General features: G+C 33.9%; 2 protein-coding genes and 1 non-coding gene across 8 annotated transcripts; 1 reads left to right on the top strand and 2 right to left on the bottom strand.

Moving 5' to 3' along the window:
- The first annotated feature begins 1,351 nt into the window (after window positions 1–1,351).
- Window positions 1,352–4,110, top strand: LOC113742183 (plant cysteine oxidase 1). 3 transcript variants are annotated; one of them, XM_027269937.2, is made up of 6 exons: window positions 1,352–1,490; window positions 1,666–1,883; window positions 2,622–2,749; window positions 3,006–3,174; window positions 3,525–3,653; window positions 3,800–4,110. In XM_027269937.2, the coding sequence occupies exons 2-6, from the start codon at window positions 1,703–1,705 to the stop codon at window positions 3,904–3,906; spliced, it is 714 nt and encodes a 237-aa protein (XP_027125738.1). In that variant the 5' UTR covers window positions 1,352–1,490; window positions 1,666–1,702; the 3' UTR covers window positions 3,907–4,110. The 3 variants fall into 3 exon arrangements, with proteins under 3 accessions (XP_027125738.1, XP_027125737.1, XP_071904114.1); XM_027269936.2 differs by having other exon boundaries at window positions 3,438–3,653; XM_072048013.1 differs by lacking the exon at window positions 1,352–1,490 and having other exon boundaries at window positions 1,554–1,883; window positions 3,438–3,653.
- A 2,341-nt stretch (window positions 4,111–6,451) lies between these two features.
- On the bottom strand, window positions 6,452–15,513 carry LOC113742181 (probable aldehyde dehydrogenase). 4 transcript variants are annotated; one of them, XM_027269933.2, is made up of 16 exons: window positions 15,260–15,512; window positions 14,072–14,154; window positions 13,766–13,869; window positions 13,394–13,461; window positions 13,126–13,183; window positions 12,911–13,024; window positions 12,424–12,507; window positions 11,360–11,464; window positions 10,872–10,985; window positions 10,346–10,477; window positions 10,160–10,249; window positions 9,952–10,041; window positions 8,818–9,027; window positions 8,557–8,667; window positions 6,925–7,004; window positions 6,452–6,828 (listed from the first exon to the last, which is right to left on the bottom strand). In XM_027269933.2, exons 1-16 carry the CDS (start codon window positions 15,343–15,345, stop codon window positions 6,690–6,692), a joined length of 1,668 nt encoding a protein of 555 aa, XP_027125734.1. In that variant the 5' UTR covers window positions 15,346–15,512; the 3' UTR covers window positions 6,452–6,689. The 4 variants fall into 4 exon arrangements, with proteins under 4 accessions (XP_027125734.1, XP_071904113.1, XP_027125735.1 ...); XM_072048012.1 differs by lacking the exon at window positions 13,394–13,461 and having other exon boundaries at window positions 13,755–13,869; window positions 15,260–15,513; XM_027269934.2 differs by lacking the exon at window positions 13,394–13,461 and having other exon boundaries at window positions 15,260–15,476.
- Window positions 15,514–25,889: 10,376 nt separating this feature from the next.
- Window positions 25,890–25,996, bottom strand: LOC113743118 (small nucleolar RNA R71). The gene has a single exon (XR_003461003.1). It is a non-coding gene; the product is annotated as a small nucleolar RNA R71 (small nucleolar RNA).
- Between the last annotated feature and the right edge of the window lie 757 nt (window positions 25,997–26,753).

Here is a 26,753-nt window from a genome sequence, read left to right as displayed (position 1 = left end):
AGTAAGATCTGTGTATCTACTAATCCCTAACACAAAAACCTTTTTAGGCTCCCCTCCCCTCTAGTACCCCTCTAGTTTAAGATAGATAGGTTATACAATAGTTGTCGTTTTAAAAAAAAAAAAAATTGAAAGGGAATGTAATCCCATTGGTCACAAGTTGGCAAAGTTTGCTACTTACTAACCTTATTATTGATACTAAGTGGAAGGAAAATTTCCACTGTTTGGCTTGCAAAACGGCGCCATGGATCTTTTGTCTAACTGTCTGTTTCATTCCCTGTTTCACTTCTTATTATATATTGTTATTTTTTGTTCATAAATATCATATTTTGATTCTTTTTTGTATTCTTAAACTTCAATAATTATTAACTGAGTAATACATAAAATTTAATCAAAATATGGAGAAAAATAAAATAAAAAGTGGAACAGAAGATCTGTTGGTGCGAGAAAAGAGTCACACAACGATTATGTTGCGACAGTTGCCAGCCGCAATTTCTCTTGTAATTAATCTCTGCTAATATATAGTAGCACAAAGTTGAGTTTTGACCCCAAAAGAAAAGAAAAAAAAAAAAAAAGAAGGTGAGGCCCCATGCAACCCCTGGTGGTTTGGAAATACACCTGCTGCTTGTTTGGTACCCTCGTACTCGTGCGCAGACATCACGGACCAGTAAGAGCAATTTGTGGTATTCCAAAAAAATTGCAATCCAAGTGGCATCTAAAATTTCTTTTTTTTTTTTTTTAAAAAAAAAAAAGTGTGATACAAAGGCAATTATGCATACTAGAATTCGTTCTATGAGGATTTAACTATGGGTTAATTTTTTATACACTGGGGACATATATAATACTACTATTACGAATGATTAGTTACATACCACACATGTAAATTTTTAATTCAAATTTTGATTAATTGATATGTATCTAATCGATCATGATAGCATATATACTGTCAATATTGTCAACTAATCACTAAATGAAAAATGTTTCTTTCTTTTCTTTGCTGTAGGTTGACACAGTCAAAGTCATCACCTACTAAAAAAAATAAAGAAAAGAAAAAAATCAATCAAAGCTATTATTGTCAATGCACAGTTTTTTTTTATAATAAAAAGTTTGGATAGATTCAATTCTGACCATCATCATTGATATTTTTTGGGTCATAAATCATTTATAGAGGTTACCAAAATAATTTTTATATTAACAATAAAATTTGAATACACGATTTTTTTTTTTTAAAATGATTCGTTCTTGTCAATTGAGTCAACTTATGTTGGCTGACTACACAGTTGGGTAGTCTTCCCATAGCCTTGTATCTTTAATGGTGCGTTAAGAAATGGATAAAAATCCAGCTTTTGAGTAGCACACTGGAATTGTTTTGCATGGCCCCTGGTTTTGCATCCTTTGACTCCATCAAACAAGCAGTTTATGTATAAACAATTTGATACCTCTGTCATTTACACCATACAGCTGGGCTCCCAACCCATCATTCTTCACCTCCGGTACTTTAGCTATCCATGTCTTATCCCTATATTTTATTTGTTTACGAAACAAAAAGCGAAATAGTTTTTACTTTCTATATGTATATGGGATAGTTTTATTCTGTGAATACATAAGACATGGAATTCTCTGCATCTTTATAAGTTTTTTCTCAAGCTCCTGCATGAAAACTTACAGGAAGGGCAGTTCGAAAATTTCAGAAAACTAAAGCTGCATGAAAACTGTACCGAAGAAAGCAAAGAATAAGTCCAAGAAACAGAAGAAGAAAAGAGAAATGGCGAACGTTGTCCAAGAGTTGTACCAGACTTGCAGTGAAGTATTTGCAGATGGTGATCATCAAATTGCTGGGTATATTCCCCCAGCTCCTGATATTGAAAGGCTCAAGTCAGTTCTTGGTAAAATTTTTCTACTCCAGAGTTTCTATCCAAACTAGCCAGTCTTCTGTTGGAATTCACTAGATTTCTGTGTGTATATATATATATATATGTCATATATTGGCATGTTAGATTCATTCTCGTATGTTTGGAGTTGGATTTTTGGGTTTTGGGTCAGTGTCTTGCCTTGATCTGATAACTGAATTTTGCAGTAATTAAAGTTGCTTGAATTTCCATCCCCCCCTCTCTCTCTTGTTGCAAAATTTTTCTGCATAAGATAACGAGATAACGAGTGCGGTAACAAATGATGTAGATCGGCTCTTGTATGTGGAAGAAGAGAATCAAGAAACGAACTAGTTTAGTTGCGAAGATAAACAAGATGGATCGCTAGCACAAAAGTTTTACAACGGGCCTCATCATTTGCTAAGTTATTCTGGAAATAGTTTGATTCCGTCAAAACATGATTTGATTAATTCATCTTCAAAATTGCATAACATTTATACACCACATAATTTAGTTGGAAAGTAGAAGGTTGTATTAGTTTATAAAACGTTCTACTTTCCAACTAAATTATGTATAAAATGTTATATCTATTGAAGTAGGGGGGTTTATCCTCCTAGATGGAGATATGCATCATTTTAAGCATGGTCCTAGCTTACTAGTAGTACTTAGTTAATTGGTGCTTTTTTAACCTCTTTTTGCTTAGTTTTTGGGGGTTAATCATCTGGATTCTTTGCAATGCATGTTTCATTTATGTAGATAGAATGAAACCGGAGGATCTCAATCTTTCACCAAACATGCCAATGTTTAGAAGAAGTTCTACAGCCCAAGAAGCTTCCCATCCTCGGATAACCTATATTGAACTACATGAATGCGATCAGTTTTCGGTATATTTCTACATGCCCATTCTCTCTTTCTTTCTTTCTATCACCAAGCATACATACCGGGGGGAAAAAAATCATGCATACTGGAACTTGGAAGTACTGCAAAGTACCAAAATAGTCATTTCATTTGTATACTGTAAATTTTGCTTGGATTCTTGCAAAGTGGTACACAAATGTTTCAGGCATAATAGACCGAAAGCTTCATCACAAGAACGTACTGTTCAATGCAGCAGTTTACATTTGTCTGCTACTGCTGCAGATTGGGATCTTTTGCTTGCCACCATCTGCAGTCATTCCCCTTCATAATCATCCAAACATGACTGTCTTCAGCAAGCTCCTATTCGGGGCATTGCGAATCAAGTCATACGATTGGGTAGATGATGGCACGAGCAGCACGAGCAAGATAAATACCGGTGAAATCACACACAGTAAGTTGCAATTCATGCACTTACAGGTTTATAAATTTCTTGTTCACTACATTTAAGTTGGCAAGGGATTATCTGGAAGAATCAAACTCTGACGCAGCTAACACAATCCTTACTATCTTGTCTAATGATTCATTATCCTATTACGTGCGACAACTCTCATTGCATATGTTTTGAAGTCATCATGATCTTTGCAATCCAAATTACTAAATTTCTTCAGGCCTTGCATACTACTGATCTCAACTTGTTTCTTTCCCTGGTTGTAGGGCAGGATGGAATCCGCTTAGCTAAAGTCCATATGGATTCAGATGTCACCTCCCCATATAACGCCTCTGTACTTTTTCCTGCTGCAGGAGGCAATATGCACTGCTTCACAGCCCTTACTGCATGTGCAATACTGGATGTCTTAGGTCCACCCTATTCTGAATCTGAAGGCCGGCATTGTACTTTCTTTCAAGATTTCCCATATGATAAATTTTCAGGTAGGGAATTTGGGTTTTTTTTTTTTTTGGGTGTTTTTTTCTCTTTCCTCCTGAACTGGATGACTTGATTTTAGAGGGCAATCAATGGCTGCCATGCAATAATATTCTGAATTTTTTTCATTATCTGTGGTCTTTTTGACTTTAAGGTGGTGCAGAAGAATTGGTACCTACTGAAGAAGAAGTCACAAAGAAGTATGCTTGGCTTCAAGAAATAGAGAAGCCTGAGGATTATATTGATGGAGGACCGTCCTAAGGACAAAAATTATGGAAGACTAATAAGAAATTAAGCTTTGTATGTAGTGGGAATAATCTTTGTTTTTGCCTTATAGTTTTCTTGCTTCAATTCTAGACACAAGCATCCTTTGCTCATCTAATTGTGACTTTAATTAATAATTGATTTTCATTTTGTATAACAAAATCATTTTACGTATATTTAAAATATATATTTTTTTGGCTATGCAACAAAATCTTTAAGATGCTATCTTTAACTTTTGTGCATATGTGGAAGAACTTATTTGAATTTCATATGGATAATGAAAGTACGATATAGTGAGAATTTAAAAATGCTAGACTCCATATCACTTATTTTCTTCATGTTACTAAATTATTGCAATGAACACGAAAACTTTAAAATATTTTTATATTTTTGAATTAATTTAATATTAAATTTGAATTGCTTCAATAAGAACATCAATTTTTTAAAAGACAGAACATGTCAAAATTTCTCGTAGTTACACTAATAACATAGAAAAACCGAAAATTGATTTTGTAGGTACAAATATTAACATAGACAATACATCTTTTATATTTTTTTTGGTCAAAAAGAAAAAGCGTTTCTTTTTTTTCTTTAAAAATAAAGAAACCAGGGTAGTTCAGTTAATTCTGTACATATTTTATTCCATCCTGATATATAAAAATTGATTTACCAAACATTCCAATTTTTATCTTGATTTGGTATATATAAATAAATTTTTTCTAACGAGTGCTCAGTTAACATATCTAACATTCAGCTAACCTAGAATGTATATATATATATATTAACAATTATTGCTTTCACTTTCATTTATATATTTTTTATTTAATCTTACCTACTCTCTCTTGTATTTATTTATTTTTTCTAATTAATTTTATATTTTTAAAAATCTGACACCTGAAATATATCTTGACGAGTGCCCTACGTGTATTCGTCCTACAAACTGCATAAATATTATAGAATGAGAAAAACTTCCAAATTTAACAATTCAATTCCACGCATTCCTATGCGCCCCTCTCTCCTCTCCCTATCGGAATGCTCAATCCAATCTTTTTCCAAAGAACTCTACCCCTCAATAAATTTTACAAGGAAGTCCTTTCTAGCTTTCTCTTAGAGTCACCCAAATAATCAAGGGTAATTTTATCCTCGTACATAGCTTCACTCCACCAATGTTTATACTATTTGTGAGCGTATACTATTATTTGTGATTTTTTTTATAACTAATAATTGCAGTTATGTTTTTTAAAAAATTATTATCCTTTTTTCTATTTTTCTAACTTTTGTGCAAATTTGTTTATTTTTTTTTCTATAATATAACTCACAACAAATAAGTCAAACTTGTACATACTATATATTTTATTCTATCTGAACATCTGAATATTGATTAAACCAAATGTTTGGAAAACTAATAGACATTTCATTCTAACCTGGTTACCAATCACTAGAATTACATATTTTTTTTCTGTTTTTAGAGGAAAAATATTTTGGGTGGAAGTACCAAAAGTAGTTAATACTAGAACAAAATAACAAAAGCTACATTCTTTGTGCCTGCAAAATTTTTTTTTTCAAATTACTCAAGTTAGTGGTGTTATTGGAGACTTCATTAGATTTGTACTCATTATGAGTGTCTTATGATTTGTATTTTCTATTTTTTTAAGAGGATGATGCCATTTCATCTTTATTGTGTGGGTTAAAAAGAAAACTCATAAATGTAATAACAAAATTTAACACCACAAGTCTTTTTTTTTTTTTTTTTTTTATAGAATGATAGAAAGATTGTCCATCTTTTGCACCAAAAAAAAAACAAAAAAGAAAGAAAATTCACGACGAATTTTTTTATATAGATTTTTTGGTGTGTTTAATGATAAAAAAAAAAGAAAGTCAAAGTTTTTCTCCTACTGTACTTGGCATCCCGGGAACAGCCGTACCATTCATTTGCCCCTGTTCCTACATGTCCACGGCCACACTGAGTTATCTTCCCACCCTGGTGGGCAGTTATTGTTCGCCACCTTTCTCCCGCCACTAGATGAGTCTTCTGGCTGTTCCAATACACGTATTTATCCTTGTGATCATAATAAAAACGAGCTTGAGAGCCAGCTTGTTGGTAGGGAAACTCGTGCTTTCACGGCCCTAGTCATGTAGAGGGCACTAGAATAGGGTTGACAATTTTCGACACGATCTGAATGAATTTGGATTGAAAACATGACACGAACTTAACACGAAATGAATGAATTTGGATTGAAACTTCACGGATTCGAGTCAGAATCGAGTCATGTAGAGGGCACTGGGGCGCAGTTGGTCAGTCGTATTGCAGTATCTTGCCTTGAGGAATATGCTGCACCATTAGAGAGTTTGTTCACTGCAGGTGATCATTCGAATGTACCTGCATCAAGTATTACCTCTTTTTTTTTTTGGGATGTTCTGTTATGGCTTCAAGTAACTGAACCGAGCTATACATCTGATCAGCTTGAAAATCTAAAATCCCTTTTTTGCCTTTGAAGCAAGAGTGTTCGGTACTGATGCATGAAAACATGGTCAAAGCAAATGTCAAAAGTAACTGCAGCAGGATATGTCATATCTAAGCCATAGAAACACAACTGGACTACATTGTGTGATCTATGAATTCTGCAATTTATTCCCAAACCAGCATAGCCAAATAAACAGATCAAGACTCGAGGGAAAATTTTTCTTCTCCATAACTATTGCATTTTGTCTTAAAAGGTCACCACACCACATAATCACTTGCTAATACTCGACATTTGGCATTTGAGACAGAGTGATCCTCAAGTAGAACGAGGAATCTGCCAATTCCGTGCTATCGGGCCAACATCATAGATAATTTCCCTATGGCAAGACCAGACGAGCTTTATTGCTTCCGGTGTCCCTATGCCTGCCCCTCTTGGATCTCCAGCAGGACCAAACCTGCAGTTAGCAACCATTTTAGCATATGAAAGAACTAGAACGGAGCTTTAATGCATATAAGCAACTGTAGTATTTCACTGTACAGTTTCCGCTTACCAATGATTTTGTGGAGCCCCTGTGGTTCTTGCTCTCAATCCGACATAAGTGGTTCCATTCACAGACTTTCCAATCACTTCCTGCAATAGAGGTTATATTATAGTATTCATCTTTTATATGCAAATGTAAGATCAACAGGAATTCAACAAAATTGCATTCCAGTTGGTTCAGTATGCTATTCCTAGCAATTGACGCCATTATATATAGTCAAGATTCAGATAGACACTTTTAACAATGCATAATTTTTCCGGGATTGAATAGACAAATGTGAAAAATTTTTATAGGAACGTGGTAAAAATTGACTGAAACAACCTACTGGAAGTAAAATGGACCCTGTTAAAATTTTTCAGCGGTAATAGTTCTAAAGCATGCCTAGGCTTTTATGACTAAACGTGCAACTGCAGCAATCTTTCTCCCACTCTTGTGGTCCTACATTGATGGGATATCTATGCCTATTGACCATTAGTTAACAATTTTGAAGATACTTCTGCTCAGCTGATTTTGAGGATTCGCTTGAATCCATGTAACGCAGGCTCTTTGCGTCAACCAAAGCACAACTTTTGCAGCACTCTGCAAGTTCAGAATCCATCCACATCACCATGAAAGGTGCTGACCCGAAACACCTATTTGTAACTTTTGACCGTTTCCATTTCTCATCAAATTTAGGTTAACAAGAAAATACACATGCTCTTTGATCAAGGGATTATAATATTTACGTCAGACAAACAAGTTTAATTTACATTTTGGTTAACAAGAAAATGCACTTTTTCTTTGATCAAGGGGTTATAATATTTACAGGAGACTCTAAAACATCTAAATAAGTTTAATTTACATTTGGTTTGTTCCTTACACATCGAATCCCCATCAGCATTACTGATTCTGAAAGCAAACGCATAATGCAGACTGTTCCCTTGATTCAATGATAGAACAGTAAAAATACAGAATATGTGGGTTTATATGCAAGCTTGAGGCACCTTTCTCTACTCTTTCTCCTAGTTTCATTTTCCAACCAAAAAATATGAACTTTCCAAACATGTGACTCTAACAAGCCCAACCTGTGTCCAGAGTTTGACTTATATAATGGCTTCCATGAGGATAAATATGCTCTGTACATGTCCAAATGCATAGGATGACAATTTTCTTCTCAAGTATGTGTGACCGACCATATCCACCACATTGGGTTCAAACTTTTTGCAAACATTAATTTCCATGACAACACAAGTTTAACAGAATTGAGCGCAACCTACATCAGATATCGATCTCGCATCAATTTTATTAAATTATGTTCCTATTCATTTCCCCCAGGTCATAAAAGAAAGAAGTCAATTAAAGTCCAACTTGAGGAAATCTCGGCTTAAAGGTAATTTTCCCCATGTCTCAATACCAAAATCTATGCTATTAGCTATTTAGATCAAGCACTTCAAAATACCGTTGACAACCATTGCAGCCCAGTATCGAAATCTCAATTCATACATGATTTGCATAATCAGGAAATAAAAAATATTGATTTTTGTGGAACAGATGAAACAGTTGATGAGATAGGGAACAAAGATGTTAATGATAGACATTTGTTTTTAAAGGAAAACACAACTTGAACATTAAAAAGGCAACCAACAAAAAGTTGAAACTTACTTGTAGGAAGAGCACATCATTTGAAACCACTGCAGCTGTTAAATGTGCATGCATTTTTTCAAGGGCATTCAATACCATTGGGAGCTGATTATCTTTGTATTCAGTAACAATCTGAAATAAAATATCACACAAATGATCATATCTATCAGTGACAGGGAACGGTCACATAAAAGAACAAGTCATATTCAAACTTTTTCCAGATCTCAATCAGAAAGCTTAGTTGGTAAGTACAAGATGCTATTTGTTTGTCATATTTATTACCTGGAATGGACCAAAAATTTCTTTTGTCACCAATTCATAATTGTCGTCCTTAAGTATTTCCTCAAGAGGAACAAACACTGCAGTTGGTTCAATTGCTCCATATATTGCAGGAATAGAATGGTTTGTTAATGCTTTACCACCAAAAAGTAACTTTGATCCTGGTATCTTAAGCAATTTGTTCTTGTGAAGCAACAATGCTTCTGTATTAACCTGCAAAGAATAAAAGGAAATGAGATGATGACATTTAACAATGGCTCATAAACTCCCTGGATGGTGCTTGAAGCCATCACTAACTGGTCCATGGCGCTCCATTTAGATAACTTAGTTCATCATTTAGTGTGAATCATCAACCTGATAGCGAGTTGAGATGTTTAATGACAAATAGGTCTTCGAGGGTATGGAAAAGGAAGACAGCTAGACAAGGGCCATGGTCTTTCTTCCATGACATAAGTAACTCACTGTATATGTAGTCATACCTATTCTCCCATATAACTTCAATAGCACAGGTAAGATATTATGTGGAGCATGGAAATGTCACACAAACCCAAGTTGAAATCTTAAAGAACTCAAAAGTTCCTCAATTAAGTGGCTACAAAAAGCTTGTGGAACCTAAATGCTAATCTGTTTCATTCCCTCCTCCTGCTGACATACATTAGGAGGACCAGGTAAGTCCAAAGTTAATTCTCCCAACAAGCATGCATAGAGGCCAGGTGCTAGAAAGCCTAGAAAACCCGCCAGTCGCTCATTGGTCAAATGAAGCAATTCAACTAGACATAGAACAGAAGTATCTTTGACCCAGAAAAAGAAATGAGCAAGTTCAGTTGCTGAATGACATGGAATTCAGAATAATATGGTATAGTTCGGGAAAACTGTTTTGCAACTGGTAAACTGAAATCTAACAATAGAGAATTTGAACTATTCCTCATTCCTTTCATGTGTGGTAGGTGCATCTTCAGCAAAATCAGAATTCAATGGATTTCCAGGAACACACAGCAATCAGGTCATGTTTGGTCAACTTGTTATCTAAATAATAAAAAATAAACACAACTATTAATAATAAAAGTTGCAGAATCTTCCAGAGTCATTTTCACTCTGGAGGCAATTTAGCACAAGAAAGCAAGTCATTGCCCTTACTGTAAGGACAGGGCCAACAGTGAGGTCATCTAGCTGCCTTCTTGCAGCATGTTTTTTAATTGTATCCAGGAGCGGACTTCTACCCCAATTCTGCACCAGCATAACAATGTTTTAATGCATAAAATATTGTTAATCATCAGCTATATTATAATACAGCATATCAATATCAAACAATGAAAATTTAAAACATCAGGCAGATGTTGCTGACCTCATGCATGAAAAGAATTGATTGAGCTGAACACTTCTGACCGCTACATGCATAAGCATCATGATCACAGACCCAGGCAACATAATCCACCTACCGATATAGCTTAGTTAATATTTGGTGTGAATTTCAACGTGATTATTCATATAGAAAATGTCAAACTTTTGAATGCTGTAAGCTTTCACAAACCTCCTGAACATCAGGCCCAAGGATCTTCCAGTCAAACCCAGCATCCTCCAATTTGATACGACCTTTTAAGTCGACAGCTAATTTTTCAGCTATCCTCGAGCTACCAGTGAACAGAGTCATGCGTGGTTTTGCCTGAAGTAGTTTGGAAGAAGAATTGCCTTTTATGATACTGTAGATTAATCTCTTTTTACCCTATTTCTGCTTTTCTTGTGAACTAAGGCATTATAGGGAATAATCCCTAAAAACAAAATCATTATGCAGAAAAAATGAAGAATAGGAGCTGCATGAGTTTATGTCTGCTAAAGACTAAAAACGCTATTCTCAGCACAGAATTGTACCAATTTGGTCCATCAACAAGAAAAGAACTATAGCAGATAATTTGTGATCATGTAAATTCAAACCAAAAAGTTTTTGGGAGAAATGACTGAACTTAAATTTGGCAGCAGATGGTAGAAGAGAAAATTCCATGGTGAGGAGGCAATATCCAAGCAATTTTAGTCATGAAGACACATTTAGATAAACTTACCTCAAGAAGTAGCTTGGTCATGGTATTTCCATCACAATTTATGAAGTCAACATCCTCCCTAGGTAAACCACACTCGTGGAGAAGTCGCAGCATTTTTTCCATAACAATGGAGACCTATGGAACACAACCAATGATCATAATCGTTCAAAATCTATATGAACCAGCCTATGGAAGCATTCTTAACATATATGTTTGTGTTTGCATGCGGCAGAGTACACCCTGCCCAAGCATTTATGTGAAAGAGAAGATGACTAGATTAAAAAAAGAAAAGGTATAGCAGGAATACAAGAGGAAGAAGTCCCATAAAAGTGACACCTTTAATCAAACTAATTGTCTGTAACATTTAATTTCCGGTACAAGGTTGCTGAACCATTCAAATAACTTCTCTGATTTGTTCGGCAAGATGGAGAATCAATATGCTTGGCCAGTCCTCCAGACTTGACTATAAGGTTAGACTCATTAATTAGTTTGCCTTTTCAAATACCTACCTTGCTATCAACTTTGAGAACTGGTTTGTTTCCCATATAGAGTGCACCCATCAACTGAAGGACGGGGATCTCTAATGGGAAATTGAATGGAGTAATTATTGCCACCTGCAAAATTATTTCACAAGATTTCAACCAAAAATCCTGAAATAAATACTTAATCATTAAGGAAAAATCATTAAGGAAAAGCAAGAATGATCAGTATCCATGAAATATAGGGATTGGCTGCTTCAAATTCATAGATACATTGCACAGATACAAGGTTTCTTCAGCCATTGAAGATTCAGATTACTATTGATCAAAGAGATGAGTCCAAAGGCCTAATTAATTTTATTTGAATATTCTTGTACAATCATCATTTCATAAAGTGAAGTTATTCATCTTTACTGCTATTCTGCTTCAGTCCTATGTCCTACATTCCTATGGACTTGCTAATATATGTCAGCTACATCAAATTATCATGGTTAATACCTACCCATGTCCTTAACAGGCAATATTCTAAATACAGTAACTAAATAGCTCTTCTAGCACAAGAGGATATCATCTGTTAGCTATAGAGCATATGATGTTCAAATGCAGAAGTTTAGGCACTCAATTTGCTGCATTGTAACTTTTGGATCAAGATCCGGGAGAGGCTTTTTAAGCTCACCTCTTTCTCTTATCAGAAAAATGTCTCCAAACAATTGAAGACATTCAGAAGCACATTTTAGATGGAAGTACTTCTAGCAAGAAACACCATAGTCCAAACTTGCACTTAATAAGGTTACCTGCAACTCATACTCCAGCAATCGAATGCATATCTTTAAAACAGAAAAATTACAACAAAACTTTGGGCCCACTCATAGTCTACCGAAGGCACCTAATTAATTAGTTGTCTTTAACTTAGCTAAAACATTCAACTTCAGGTGTATGGAATGTAACCATAATCTATTTATTTTGAAGATTAGGTGAACCATCTGCTCGTTAATTGAAAGACATCAATTTTGGTGTCACTAAATGTGACTTCTGCATACTATTTATTATCCATCCCACACATCAGAATAAAGAGCCTGTAATAAGTATCTTACAGGACCATAAGGCCATCGAAAGCCATGGCTTTGCTGACCAAGATGATTTCCAGGTACAGCAAAAGACCTTGCAAGGAAACGAACCTGTCAATGTGCACAGATGGAATATAAGATACAAAATTGGCTCAAAAAAAAAAAGAAAAGAAAAGGATACAAAATTGAAAGTACTAAATGAAGTCAGACACAGAAGTAGCTTAATAAAAACATTTGAAGACCAATTTATTTATTCAGTTACAGAAAATATGCATCACGACTGTACTCATAAAAACATATTGAAAAGATATAGACACACACACACACACAGGCTAAATAATTGCAAGAAAATAAATTACTCAACAAATTATGATCTTTTATCAGGCCAATCTAGTTACCAACTGGACATTGAAAATACTTCACAGTCAAATCAAAATAGCTAAAACCAATTATTATTTATAGGCTAGAAAAATAATAGAAACAAACAAGCTGCGGTGTTAAACAACTCCAGTACCTGATCACCTGAAAAGTTTTCCAGAAACTTCTGTGTAACGTAAACCTCACCGTAAGCCTGCTGATAACTTTTTGGAGACACCCTTTGAATTAACTTAGTGAAGAAGTCAGATATCTAAGACAATATGTAACAAAACAAATTAAGATCCAGAAAGCCAAACATTTGATAAGATGATCAGTTAACAGCATAACATTTTTGTCTCCATAATTTAATACCTTGGGCAGAGAGAGCAAGTGAGCTGCTTTTGCAGATATGTCCCCCAACATAAGATACCTGAAATAAACACTTCTCTTAACATCTTTTTGACTTTCTTACAAGTGAATAAAACATTACCAAACTAACTTCCAGTACGGAGATTAGTATGACATATTATTTATTCGATGTCGAATAAGCCAAACAAGAGAAGGAATAGGAATAGCAATAAAAGGGGGCCGTGTTCTGAGGAAGGCAGGTTAAAAAAAAATGAACTTTAGGAACTCACACCTCTCTGGTGACTTAAATGGATTATGCAGACCATGTTTAGGGCACTTGTGCAAGCTCTCTATATATGGCTGCAAAAGCATCGGACAGCATGAGACTCTTGTGACAGATGTCCAGTCATAAGCAAATTAGGCAAAGAATGTTGCTTGGCACTGTAACAATTGGTCATGCCAACTTTACATTCATGAAAAATTGTATCTCAAAGAGTTAAAAAAAAAACAAGTGTAGGAATAGAAGAAGCATCCCAGTTTTATCAGTGAAAGGTAAAAAGCAGGGCAAAGATTTTTCACAGGGTATATAGCTATTACTAACAAACAAATTTTCAATTTGAACAGACTGCAGAATGTTGATCTAGTACAATTACGTGTTGCAAACCTGTAACCCTCTTTCATCCACTTCAAAGACACTGATGAAGGGCTCTCCATTCAATGGATCTACTATGGTAGTCCAATTAGAAGGTCTGGTCCAGTTACCCTGCACTAAAGAGGACAACATCCTTCTTCAGGACATTTTATCTTGCAAGAGATTATAGACCCTTTATCAGCCTACAGAATCATTCGAGGGGAACACAAGAATACACAAGCAACAACTTATACGTCTACATTAACTGTTTCAAATCATGAGATAAGACGTATTTTACAAGTTTTCAGTATTACAAGTTGGTAAACCAGTGTTACTTACCCAAGTTCTGTACTGCTGCAGGTTTTGAACCGGATATATCTTCAGCTGTAATTATGGGGTCAAAAGATACAGAGTGGGTTGATCTGCACTTTGCAAAAGTTAATGGTCAGACTCCCAATGAAAAACCACTGAGAAAAACTGGTAAAGTTACCACAGTTTCACTTGCAATTAGAGCAATAAGGAACAATACATTCATTAACGCATCATCTTGTCTGAGTAATTTTCATTAAACTATACGTCATGGCACAAACTTGTTTCACAACCAAACCAAAGTCCTTTTTACCCGTAAAATCTAAAACTAAAGCATCATAACTAACATCATCTTCACAGACAATTGTGTTTTGCAACTTCAAATGCAGCAATACTAGAACAGTAAGCTAGCACTAGTGATGCACAACAACATTAAGCTATAACTTGTGCAACAGCATAGAAAAACTTAGCAAACTGAGTTACTCACACTTACTAAATGCAGCTACAAGACCAAGACAGCTAACATTAGCCATGCATCACCTTATCTGAATACTATTCCGGTTTCACCAAATTGTACTTCAACGAGCTAACATTTCTTAAAACTATAGAACCCGAATCTCATCATGTTTCCCCAAAGATCTAAATCTACATCATCATAGTTCAAAGCTGACAAAATCACATTTTTACTGGCTTATAGTAGATATTATTTCGCATGGAGATCAAGAGGAATGCTGCAACTAGACAAGCATGCAACAACCAAGACGTCAAGCATCACCAATGAAGATAGCATGAAAAAAGTTATCTAAGGTTAAAGTAGATGTTCTTGGCAATTAAACAATGAAAAAGAAAGAGGAAGCCCATGCAAGCAAATTGAATCGCAAGCTAGAACATGGTTTTGGAATTCAATTATGCCTACTCAAAACTTTGCTTCTTCAAGTATCTTCATTTCACTAATTTGGGCCTCCTTTTACATAGTAGTGCTCAGTGCAATTATGCCAGGCGGATAATAATCTGATCACCTCTAATGACGAATAAAATTATCAAAAACAATTTATAGCTCTAATTATGCATTTGAAGTCTGATCAAATTTCAAAAAACAAATCACAATCACAGATTCACAGAGATGAAAAGATCCTCGGAAAACCTTCGTCACAAAATTCAACAAAATCAAACACGCAAAAAGCCTCAGCAAAATCCCAATAAAAACATTAACATTACCTAGAAAAACTGAACGTGCTGAACCAATTGAGAGCAATTTGAGGAGCTCTCTTCCTCAATTCCCGGCAACCCTTTAGTCTATACATGATTTCCTTGAAGAAAACAGGATGGAATTCTTTCACTTGACTGAAGTACTAGAAGCCCTTTTAGCAAGAAGAGTGTGGAATGAAAGTGCCCCACGTTTTTCAATAGTGCGGCAGGCCAAGCATGGAAGTGTCGTTTTTGGTGTCAGGCACTTTTTTATTTGTTTGTCTGTTTGTATCTTTTGTACTTTTAATAGTTTCTTGGACCACATCGATTGTGAGTGGTGTGTGTGCGTAGCTCATAAGTTCCTCAGTGTGGCCTGACAGTCAGCATATTTTTTGGGTTGGGCTGTGGGTTTCGCTTATGAGTTGGGTGTGTGTTATTTGTTGTTGGTCTTTTCGAGAGAAAAGGAATTGCGGAGTGGTTAAAAGTCATTGGTGTTGGGCTGTGAGTTTTGCTTATGGGTTGGGTGTGTGTGTTATTTGCGATTGGCTTCACTAGCTCTCCCTGAGGCCTGAGGTATAGCCACTTTTGCACTTTGTTCCGTAACGTTATTTTTTTCTCATTTTATCCCCTAAACCATTAATCAACTCTAATGTTGTGTAATAGTGACATCAAAAAGACATTTATACCTCTACATAAATCCCAAGTATAGCTTGTTTTGTGTTTTATTCCTTAACATCATTTTTTTAAATTTGTTTGTTTGTTACTAAAATCATTAGTGAATTCCAATATTTGATAACACTTATGACAATTAATATCTAAAAAATCAATATTCCTAACATAATAATAACTAATAATGATTATATATATATGGTTCTAGTTAAATTTCATTCCATAAATGTACTTCTTTTAGATTGAGAAGAATATCTTGCTAATTTGACTTAATAATGGGAAAAAAGAAAGAAATTTAAAAGAAAGAAAAATTGTTATTAAAAAACTAAAATGTGACAATATTTTTAAAACTTAAAAAATGACCAAAATATTGTCAATTTCTCTTTGAGAATGTACACGTGGCTAAACTTTTCTTTTAGTAGCTAGATACTTTTTTATATAGAGGTATACATTTTTTTTGTTGGTAATACTTAAAAAAGAGAAACATGTTTGATTTGGAATTTAAAGTTTCTAGAGTTGTTCTTTTAATATACCATGTGTAGATGCTATTAAAATTTATTTGGATTGCTAAATTTTTCTAAAACTTTTTATTGCATCTAAATACGTTTTTTAATAATCTTTTTTATTTTTTTAACTACTTTTTTATCTCACAAATATCAAATTTTAAAAAGTACTATTATTCTAAAAAAAAAATTTCCAAATAATCTCCAATTCAAACAAACACATTAATAGACCTTTAATAATATTTTCATAGTTTAGTTTTGCACTGATATTTTTTCCCTTATCATATGAGATAAGAAAGATATTTTTCTTTATCTAAAAATATGTAATTATAGGGATAAGCCTCATAAGGTATGTTACTTGTTACAATATTTCTGTAACTATCACTTAGCTACCCCGACGTTTACAAAATCTCACTTACCTCCCTTTGAATTAACATTTGGTTAACAATGGATTTGTTTGGATATCAAATTTTTTTAAATAATATTTCGCTTGTATCATAATCACATTTTTCAATTCACTTTTTTATATTTTCAATCACCTTTTTATCTCACATACATCACATCACAAAAAATATTATCGTAATTATTCCAAATTATATTTCAAATAACACTCTATCTAAATAATATAAGCTCTTATGCTTAAAAATAATATTAGAAAATGCAAGTTAAAGGAGAGAGATTATTTTTGTGCCATTAATACCCTTAGGCTATCCCAAAAGAAGATTGTTTTTATTACAAGTTTCAATAGGATCTGGAGTACATTCGAAGTTACCTATGAGGATTTGCCCAATTACTGTACCCCCGCGAGTTTTCTAGATATACCGGGATCCTTTTTGAGCTCCCCCTTTCGGGGTACCCGAGGGACGCGCTCCGGTCTAAGGCCTTGGCTGACGTACGATCCCCGCGAAGCTCCACCTTCAAAGGGGAGCCCCTGGTTCTTGCTTCTTTCTTTTCTTCCGAAAAAAGGAATCTAGTGCGTGACTTCCATTTATCTTAGTAGGGGTGAGTTCACTCGGGTCTGGCACTTGAAGGTGGGCTAAAAACCAAAGGCCAGCTCTTGGTTTTGAACCATCACTGAACCTTGGATCTGGACTTGAGTTCCGGCTAGAAGAGCAATCCGTCTTAGGAGGCTTAGAGCCCAAAAAATCATTGAGGACTCAAGTTGTTGACACTTTTCTTTTTTTTTTGTTGTCCTCCAACAATTTGTAGACTCGCTCTGTTCTCTGATTCTTGCCGAAGACGACTTAAGTCTTCCTTCTGTGCCTCTATTTTGTAAGTGCGAGAACTTCTATTAGGCTTAAAGGCACAAAAGATAGGATCAAATCCGAAACAGGGAGGAGAGGCGAAAGAGAGATTTTCGAGCCTGCAAGCAGCAAGCAACAACGGCTGAAAAGCCGTTGCGCGCTAGCTGGTGAGCTCGTGCCCATCCGGACTGATCAAAATGAATCCAGCACCCGCTGCAACGAGCAGAAGTCATGATAAAAGGTCCCGGCCTCGGGAGAGACGCAGCGCAATAAACTAGGAAAAAGAAAAAGGTTTACAAATAAAATGATTTGAGATTGAGGGGGCAAAAGTGTGATTAGAAGAAAAACTATTGCAATCAACAACTAGTACACTATTGAAACCAATGGCTGGTTTAAATGTTGCAACATCAATAAAAGGCACAAACAGCCATAACTCAAAGCAGCAACAAGCCATTTTACATAGTAGATTGAGAGGCAAAAGAAATCCAAATAAGTAATGTTATACCAGAGTCATAGTTGGATAGCCATAATCCAAAAATAATTAGTGCAGTATACGGCGACCAATACTCCATTAGAAAAACTAGGAAGAAAACTGCAAACCAAAGAAGACAAAGAAATCTAAAAATTGTTTTAAGAGCTTGCTGACAACCGTTATGAACGATATAATATTTTTTGAATAATGTGTAACTCTACGTGAAATACTTGTAAAACTTAACAACAGAAATACAATTATTACATATTGGACCCATAAGAATAGTAACAAAATATTACACCTCTATTGTAAAGATGTACAAGAAGTTTATATAGAATTACAAAACAATCAAAAAATGTTACACTATTTAGGGATGGTTGATCTGACACCTGTCCCTACTCTCTGTGCCTCGAAACTTATGAACAAGCCCAAGAATCTGGGTTCCACGAGAAGATTAGGTCTGTTATAATGTATTTTTATGATGCTACCTCGATTGTTAATCCTCAAAAGTTCAGCATACTTTGGTAACTTTCCATATGCCTCAACATGTGACCCTTCTATCTCTTCCAATGCTTTCTTTTTTGCCCTATAGATTTGCATTCTACTTGGATGAACTCCATACTTTATCATTTCAACAATTATTCCCTTGCTTGTCATCTTTGGATGGCCTCTCATTACATATATTAGTTTCTTTGCAATCCAATCAGAGGTTGCCTCTGCATTTTTTCCATTCATAACAGAAGTATGCTCAGGATTATATGTTTTAATCATGAATATAGTTGTATCAGCAACTGGGGATGCATGAATCCTCCAATTACAACCCTGAGTACCACACTTGGCAGTGTATCTACTCTTTTCATTTTTTAATCTCACCAATGGAAATATTTTTTGAATTACATAATCCTTCAAAGCTGTCGTGAAAACATCCACATTGGTAAAAAAACATCCATTTCTCAAATTCAATTTCATCTCTTGGATTGTAAGTCCATATTTTGGAGCTCATAACTACTCTCACAGGATCAACCTCTTTGTCAGATTCAGAGTCTAATACGATAATTCCATCCTTATTGTCTTCATAATTAGACATGTCAATGTCACTCTGCTCACTAGAAGTAATCGACACCCTATCTTCAGCTATAACATCTTCCAAGTCACTATCCAGATCAGTCATCCAAGAGTTATTAGAGTTAGAATCATATATCTCATTATCACCCTTACTGTCTTGAACATGTATAGGATTGTTTTGAAGTCCTAAGTTTTCCTGTTCATGTCCAATTTGGTTGTTCTCTAAGGTATTATCCTCTGTTGTACGAAAAACATCCATGTGAACCACATACAAGTTTATAACAAAATCCTTTTCATGGAGTTTGAACATATCTAGGACTGATTTGTCATCAATAATGTCCATAAAACCAACTGTCTAGGGAATTCCACACTTTATATGCAAAAGTAGATTCAAATTTCTAGGCAAGTCATTCATTGCTTTTTCTACGACATATTTTAGCGAGTTAATGTAGTAGTAATTTTTTGGATCAACATTTGAAATTCTAACTCTTGTTCCCATGTAATGGACTACAATATCAAGTGTAACAATAGTTCCTATCCTACATTCAATGTGTTAATTGGAAAAGTTTTAGACAACTATTATAAGAATTACAAGTAATAACTTTAAAAAGGGGAAAAATATTTTTTATCTTCATAAGAGTCATGTAATTTCCCTAAACAGTAAGGTACAGCTATCATATTAGATATATCATTATGCACTAGCCGTCTATGAAGTTCAAACTAAAACTCAAAGTTTCAAAACATCATACTTTCTTCACAGGCTTGATAAACCAAGAATCACAAGTAATAGCTTCAAGAGGCAAAGAAACAACCTCTTTTATCTTGATATGCCATGATTTTTTTTTAAACAACAAGGTACAACTAATATACTAAATATATAATTATGCACTACCCCTTTACAATATTATACATGTAATCAAGTATAAGCTTATTCATACCCTGCATATCAAATATAGTATTGGCCCATCAAATTGAAACTAAAGATCAAGTTTCAAAACTAAAACTAAACTCTCAACTGGCCTATCAAATTACACATATTATTAAGCATCTAACTTTAGATACACTGAATACTACTTTGCACGCACAACAAAATTATTAATTAAATAAAAATAGAAAACATAGCTACGATGGTTTGATCATCTAGTATTTCTCAAAATCTCTAAAACATCTCTTCATTGTTATATGAAAACAATCAGTTTTCACATATTTTATGTTATTCCTTTTGATCATGAAAATATTAAGGTTAATCACCACTCTAAATGGGATACGAGGCTTGGACGGTTGTTAGTAACAACCATTTGGAATTATGTAATAATTTTTGAATAAGGTGTAACTCTACATGAACTACTTGTAAAACTTAACAACAGAGATGCAACCTGTTGTAAAAATGTATAAGAAGTTTACATAGAATTATAAAATATTCAAATTACACTGTTTAGGGACGGTTGATCTGACAACCTTCCATGCCCCACGTCCCTCTAAACGATGGATATCATTATACTCCATAGTATATGAAGCATCAAATTGTCTTACAACCCTGATAGTGTCCTATTATTTATTACATGATCATTTACAACAACAAAAAGTAAAGATTTTTACTTGTTTTGCTATAAAATTTGCCAAATCACGCCTTTGTTAGGAGATCTATTCTCTAGATGAGCAATTTTCTCCTTTTATGGTTGAAGCTTTTCTCTAGTTCTTTAGAGAAGAGAGAAAAGAAGGATGGTTCAATAAGATACAAACGTCAGGCCCTTTATAGACTTGACCATTCTGACACAAGTTCGTGCCTTTGCTACAAGTAGAGAGAAGAATGGCGCCATCTCTTTCCCAGGCCTTTCTGTTACATTGCAGTTCTTCTCTAATTTTTGCAACTAAATAATTTCTATAGAATTGAGGCTAATTTTGACAATTCATACCATCTGACATTGACATATGTTCCTAAAATCACTTCAGGGGAGGTAAGCGAGATTTTGTATACGTCAGAGGAGCTAAGTAATATTTTGAGAAAGTTCAGGGAAGGTTTCTGAAATTATCACTAATTTTTAATATTATGTTAGGAATTTTAATTTTTTAATAATTATTTGTATTGAGTCATACAAAATATTACAGTTGACTAATGATTTTAGGGACAATAGACAAATTAACAGAAAAATGATATTACAAGGTGAAGTGCAAAATGGTTATACCTTAAACGTATTTGTTGTAATTAACCGTTATGGGTAACAATGTCTTTTTGACATTTTCGTTACGTAATGTTAAATTTGACTAATGGTTTAAGGGGTAAGGTGGACAAAAAATAATGTTAGGAGGTAAAGTACAAAATCAGTTAAATCTTAGGGTAGTTTTTGTGATTAACCCTTTTGTAATTGAAAGAACTTGACAATGACTAGAAATTAGTTATATAGAATGTTAAAAGAAGGGTTTTGATAGAAGAAAGAAAATACAGGCAAAAAAAGACTATTTATGAGAAAATTTTCTTTGAAACTCTTACAACTGTGATAGTTGTAAAGTAATTTCATAGAAGTGAAAGAGATAGGAGAGGGAAGAATGGCAAAATTTGAAAATTTTCTATTCAAAATCACAAGAATCGTACAAAACCTCATATTAAATGAGATAAATGGTCTATTTAGCTGAATTTTGTAATCATTAGTATAGTTTTGTTACTTATTTGTGTTGTCTAATGTATTAAATGTGAATTTTTTAAATAGTAAAATATGTGTTCTAGTTTTTTCTGACTTTTAATTATTTTATTAATACAACTTATACAAATACATAAGAGGTATTTATGGAATAAAAGTTTCGTCTCTTTTCTTAAAGTACTCTTTTAATGATATTTTTTTTGATTTTGACAGATTTTGTTATCAAAACCTTAACTTTATGAGAGATTAGTGTAATTTTGCAAATCTCAGAGGAAGTGAATGAAATTATTGAAAACTTTAGGAGAGGTATTAGAAATTATCCCTAGTTTCTTTCTGCACTTTTTTTTTTTTTGAAAATTGAAATGCTCCCATTTGTCATCCCAATTACTTCGATAGGCATAGCTGATCGTTTAAGAGCATTTTATACGATGTGATGGCTACATTGTTCTTTTTGGTGCGCCTGCATCTATTAAAGAAGAAAAAAGAAAGAGTCTCAAAAGTAAAGTCTACCACTCTAAATTGGATAATTTTAGAAAATTATCTTGAGGTTTCTCATAATATCATTTCACATGCTTGAAGTTTTCAAAAGTTCACTTACCCCTCTCAAATTGACATTTTTTTTGGTAAGATATCAACTTCTTTTCAAGGAAAATCAAGAGTCATAATAGTAATTTTTCAATGCTATCCTTATGTTATCCTATTTATAAAGTTCACAACAAAAACAAAATTGAACATAGACTAAAAAATAAAAGTGAAAATATGGAGGGCCATAATTTTAATAAAGAGTAAAGTTGAAGCAACATATCAACTAGCATGATAGACATTGTTTTGGTAAAGAAAAAAAATAGCACAAACAGTTTCTAGATATTTTATCATAAGATCACTTTTAGATTAATGTTTGTAATACTAGTTGATTTATAATTTTATTCAATAAGTGGGATGTATGTGTAAACTACACATATGAAAATATTATTTTAGTGTTTTTGTATAGCTTAAATAGCATTATAGATTAAAGTATGTTACCTCAAAACATACTTGTTTGGCTTTCCTTAAATCCATTCTACAAAATTCTCCAATTTATTAATTAATTACCAAAGTTTTTTCAAGGGGGCATTGACTAAATCTAATTTAATCACCTCCTTTGTTAGCCTCACCACCATAGGACACAAAGAAATATGGACCAATATTGCAAGGTCATTTGGTTTGTTTTTTTTTGGTCCATTTTTTTGGTTAAAAATTTCTCTTCTTGTTTTAGAGCTATTTGGTTGAATAGTTATAAAGAGTACAAGGGTTTATTTCTAATAAAGCTTTGAGGAGTGGCGTCCCTCCCCCGGTTTGGGGTTTTGCCAAAAAAAATAATAATAAATAAATAAAGAGTACAAGGGGAGTATCGTCAATTTGTGATATTTGATAAAAACATCTTCTCCTATCAAACTAATAGGAGAGATAAGTGAGATTACTAAAATCTTAAGAGCATTAAGTGATATTATGAATAATATAGGAGAGATTTTTGAAATTATCGTTTCTAAATTTTGAGGATAACCATAAATAAGGTGTAAAATGCCTATCTAAATTGTTGAGCAAGACAAATTCATCGAATTAAAAGTTCAAGGGATTTGGTGCGAGTAACCCTTTATAAGTGAATATTTAACATACATTTTGTACAAATTTGGCATGAACTTTTGGTATGTTTTGAGAAGATTAAATCTATATTTGAACTCTTTTGGTGATAATTGCTTAAATATTGTTTAAATGTTCAAAATTTGATAAATGAGTGGATTAACTGTTAATTTTGTGAAAATGTGAAGGATATTGATATATGAAATTCATGCACGAGATGACGAAAAAAATGTAAGGATCATCTGGAGGATAAAGTACAAGGATACTAGGAGTAAAAATGAAGAAAAAGGAAGAGAAGTAAAAAAAAAAGTGGAAATTAACCAGCACGGATCCGAGTAAAAATGAAGAAAAAGGAAGAGAAGTAAAAAAAAATTGGAAATTAACCAGCACGGATCCGAGCTCGGATCCGTGTGAACAGATGGAGATCCGAACCTTCGTCTGTATTTCTGGAGCAGTGCATCCGAGGTCAAACGATCCGACCTCGGATCTATAAGAGAAAGGCCTCAGATCAACCTTGATCGAGCTCGGATCGTTCTCCACTCCTCGGATCCGAGACTCGAATCTGCCTCTTTCTTCTGCAAGTGACAACCATTTTTTCTCACATTTTAGACAACTTTCCAGCTATCTTTGGAGAGAGAATTCGGTGGCACATGCTTCTGCAACAAAAGGGAAGACAAGATGAATTATTGACAAGTCAAAACAATAAATCTTTTGACTTCCTTTACAAAATCTGAGTGATTAAAATCATGAAGAAGAAAAAAGTGCCTTTCTACCACCTTTTATGCAGAAACTCAAGGAAGAAGCCAGGGCAGAGCATATGTAGCTAGTTTTTCTTCTTGCAACGGGTTGCTCTCTAGTTAGGAGTTATTGGGGAAGCATTTGGAGTTTTCACTTGTAATCATTTTGTACAAGAACATAGCAGAAATTTGAGGGTTTCACCATCAATTGGCTAAACTTTCTTTTATCTTTCTTGTACTTGTATTTTATGATGTTTTGCATGAATAAACTTGTGAGTTTGATTGTTATATCATTCATGAGTAGTTAAACTTCTTTATCTAGGAAGTAGATGAAACTTATGGTAAAATGATATGAATTGAATGTGATTTACACTTGTTGTATCTGGTATTGACTTGTCTATTTTGTGTTATTGTAATTGCTTGTTATTGTTTGATCACCAATAGCATGTTTATAGTTGTTATTATTCAATGAGAATTGGTAGTAACAATGGAAAAACATGAGTAGAGCTTGAGTTGTATGTTCATGAAAATAGAGATACACTTAAGTGGATTATCTAGCATTTCATGAAGAAAAACAGAGTAGAATTGGTATTTCACCATGAAAATAGGAAAAACTGGACTGTTTTAGGCCATTTTATCATGAAAATGAGACTTGGTAAAATTGAAAATGAATCCCTGGTTAAACAAGAATAATAACAAGAGGTAAATCTGTTCATTTGTGTTGTTTATGCCATAAGTGGAATCTACATCCCTAAATTCATCCTTGAGTAAAATTTCTCTAATTGCATTTAGCATTTGTTAAATTAAATTTATAGATCAGATTTGTAGACAATAGCAATATACTTTCTCTACTCAAATTTATTCATAAGTCTAAATAATAGAGAAAACAAGGACCTAGTAATTGGTTAATTTGCTTCTTGTGGGATCGACCCGATACATACCCTACATTACAATTTTGGCCTGTATACTTGTAGTTTAACGGGTATAAAATCAGTTTTAAACTTGTATTGATATAAAAATTTCGTCAAATTTTTGGCGCCGTTGCCGGGGAGCAGCAATATTAGAGCCTAATTATCTCTATTAATTTAGACATTTCAATTGTTTTTATTCAAGTTGTTTATAGTTGATTATAACAATTAAAACTGAAAAATTTCTCTTGTTTTTATTTGTAATGTATGCACCGATCAAATCGGGAAGTTGCACTTTTCGATCCAGAAATTGAGAAGACACTTCGGAGACAAAGGAGGAATCCATCGAATCAAGAGGAACAAGAGGTTTGACAACCGATAGAAGAAATCTTGATAGAATTACATTTTGAGAAATAAATGGCGAAAAATGAACCAAATAGGTGAATTTTACAAGATTTTGCTTTACCGGGTACACAAGGATCTCAAATTAGCATCGCAAAGCTAACGGTAAATGCTAATAATTTTGAGATTAAACCATCATTGATTCAAATGGTACAACAATCTCAATTGGAGGTAATGCTATCGAAGATCCAAATTCTCATTTGTCAACATTTCTTGAAATTTGTGATACAATTAAGTTTAATGGTGTTAGTGGTGATGCAATTAAATTTCGATTGTTTCCATTTTGGCTAAGGGATAAAACTAAGGTTTGGTTACAATTTCATCCTCCAAACACTTTTACTATTTGGATTGAATTAGTTAAGACTTTTTTTAATAAATTCTTTTCACCTGAAAAAACTGCTAAGTTTAGAATGGATATAACTAGTTTCTCTCAACAGGAAGGAGAAACATTGTACGAAACTTGGGAGCGCTATCGGGAATTACAACGAAGATGTCCTTATCATTGTTTACTAAATTGGCTAGTAGTCCAAACATTTTACAATGGTCTCACCTATCCAACAAAGACGCATGTAGATGCGGCAACGGAAGGAGTATTGATGGGAAAGACAACCGAGGAAACTCAATAATTGATTGAAGAAATAGCTGCTAACAATTACCAATGGGCCAACGAACGAGATAATACAAGGAGAACCGCAAGTATGCTTGAAATAGATATCTTGAATATGTTAAGTGCAAAGATGGATAATGTGGTTAAGCTGCTTAATAGACATATTGGTTCTAACTCTAATCAAGGAATAGTTGTTGCATGTTGTACTACTTGCGGCGGAGATCATGATGATTCTATGTGTTCTAGTAGCAAACAGGTTCAATATCTCAACAATTACAACCGTTTACCCCAAAATAATTCATACTCTAATACTTACAATCCAGAATGGTATAATCACCTAATTTTTGGATAGAAGGATCAAGAGAACCAACAAAGACCAATTAATCCACCGAATTTTCAATCGAAACCAACCACTTCCAGAATCCAAACCAACTTGAAAATTGACAATTGAGAAGCTGGCAAATGTATCAAATGATAAAATTGAAAAGTTAGCCAGTGCCACTACTCAACGATTTGAGAGAATTGAGGGAAAGATGAACCAACTCATCAATATGTACAGGAATGTTGATGTCCAATTATGGCAAATAGCAAATGCAGTTAACAATCACAACCAAGGGAATTTACCTAGCAAGACTGAGGTGAATCTAAGGGAGCATGT

This window comes from Coffea arabica, chromosome 4e (genome assembly GCF_036785885.1).
Source record: "Coffea arabica cultivar ET-39 chromosome 4e, Coffea Arabica ET-39 HiFi, whole genome shotgun sequence".
Taxonomy (NCBI): Eukaryota; Viridiplantae; Streptophyta; class Magnoliopsida; order Gentianales; family Rubiaceae; genus Coffea; species Coffea arabica.
Note: the sequence above shows the minus strand (reverse complement) of the source record. Positions and strands in the feature narration are given on the sequence as shown.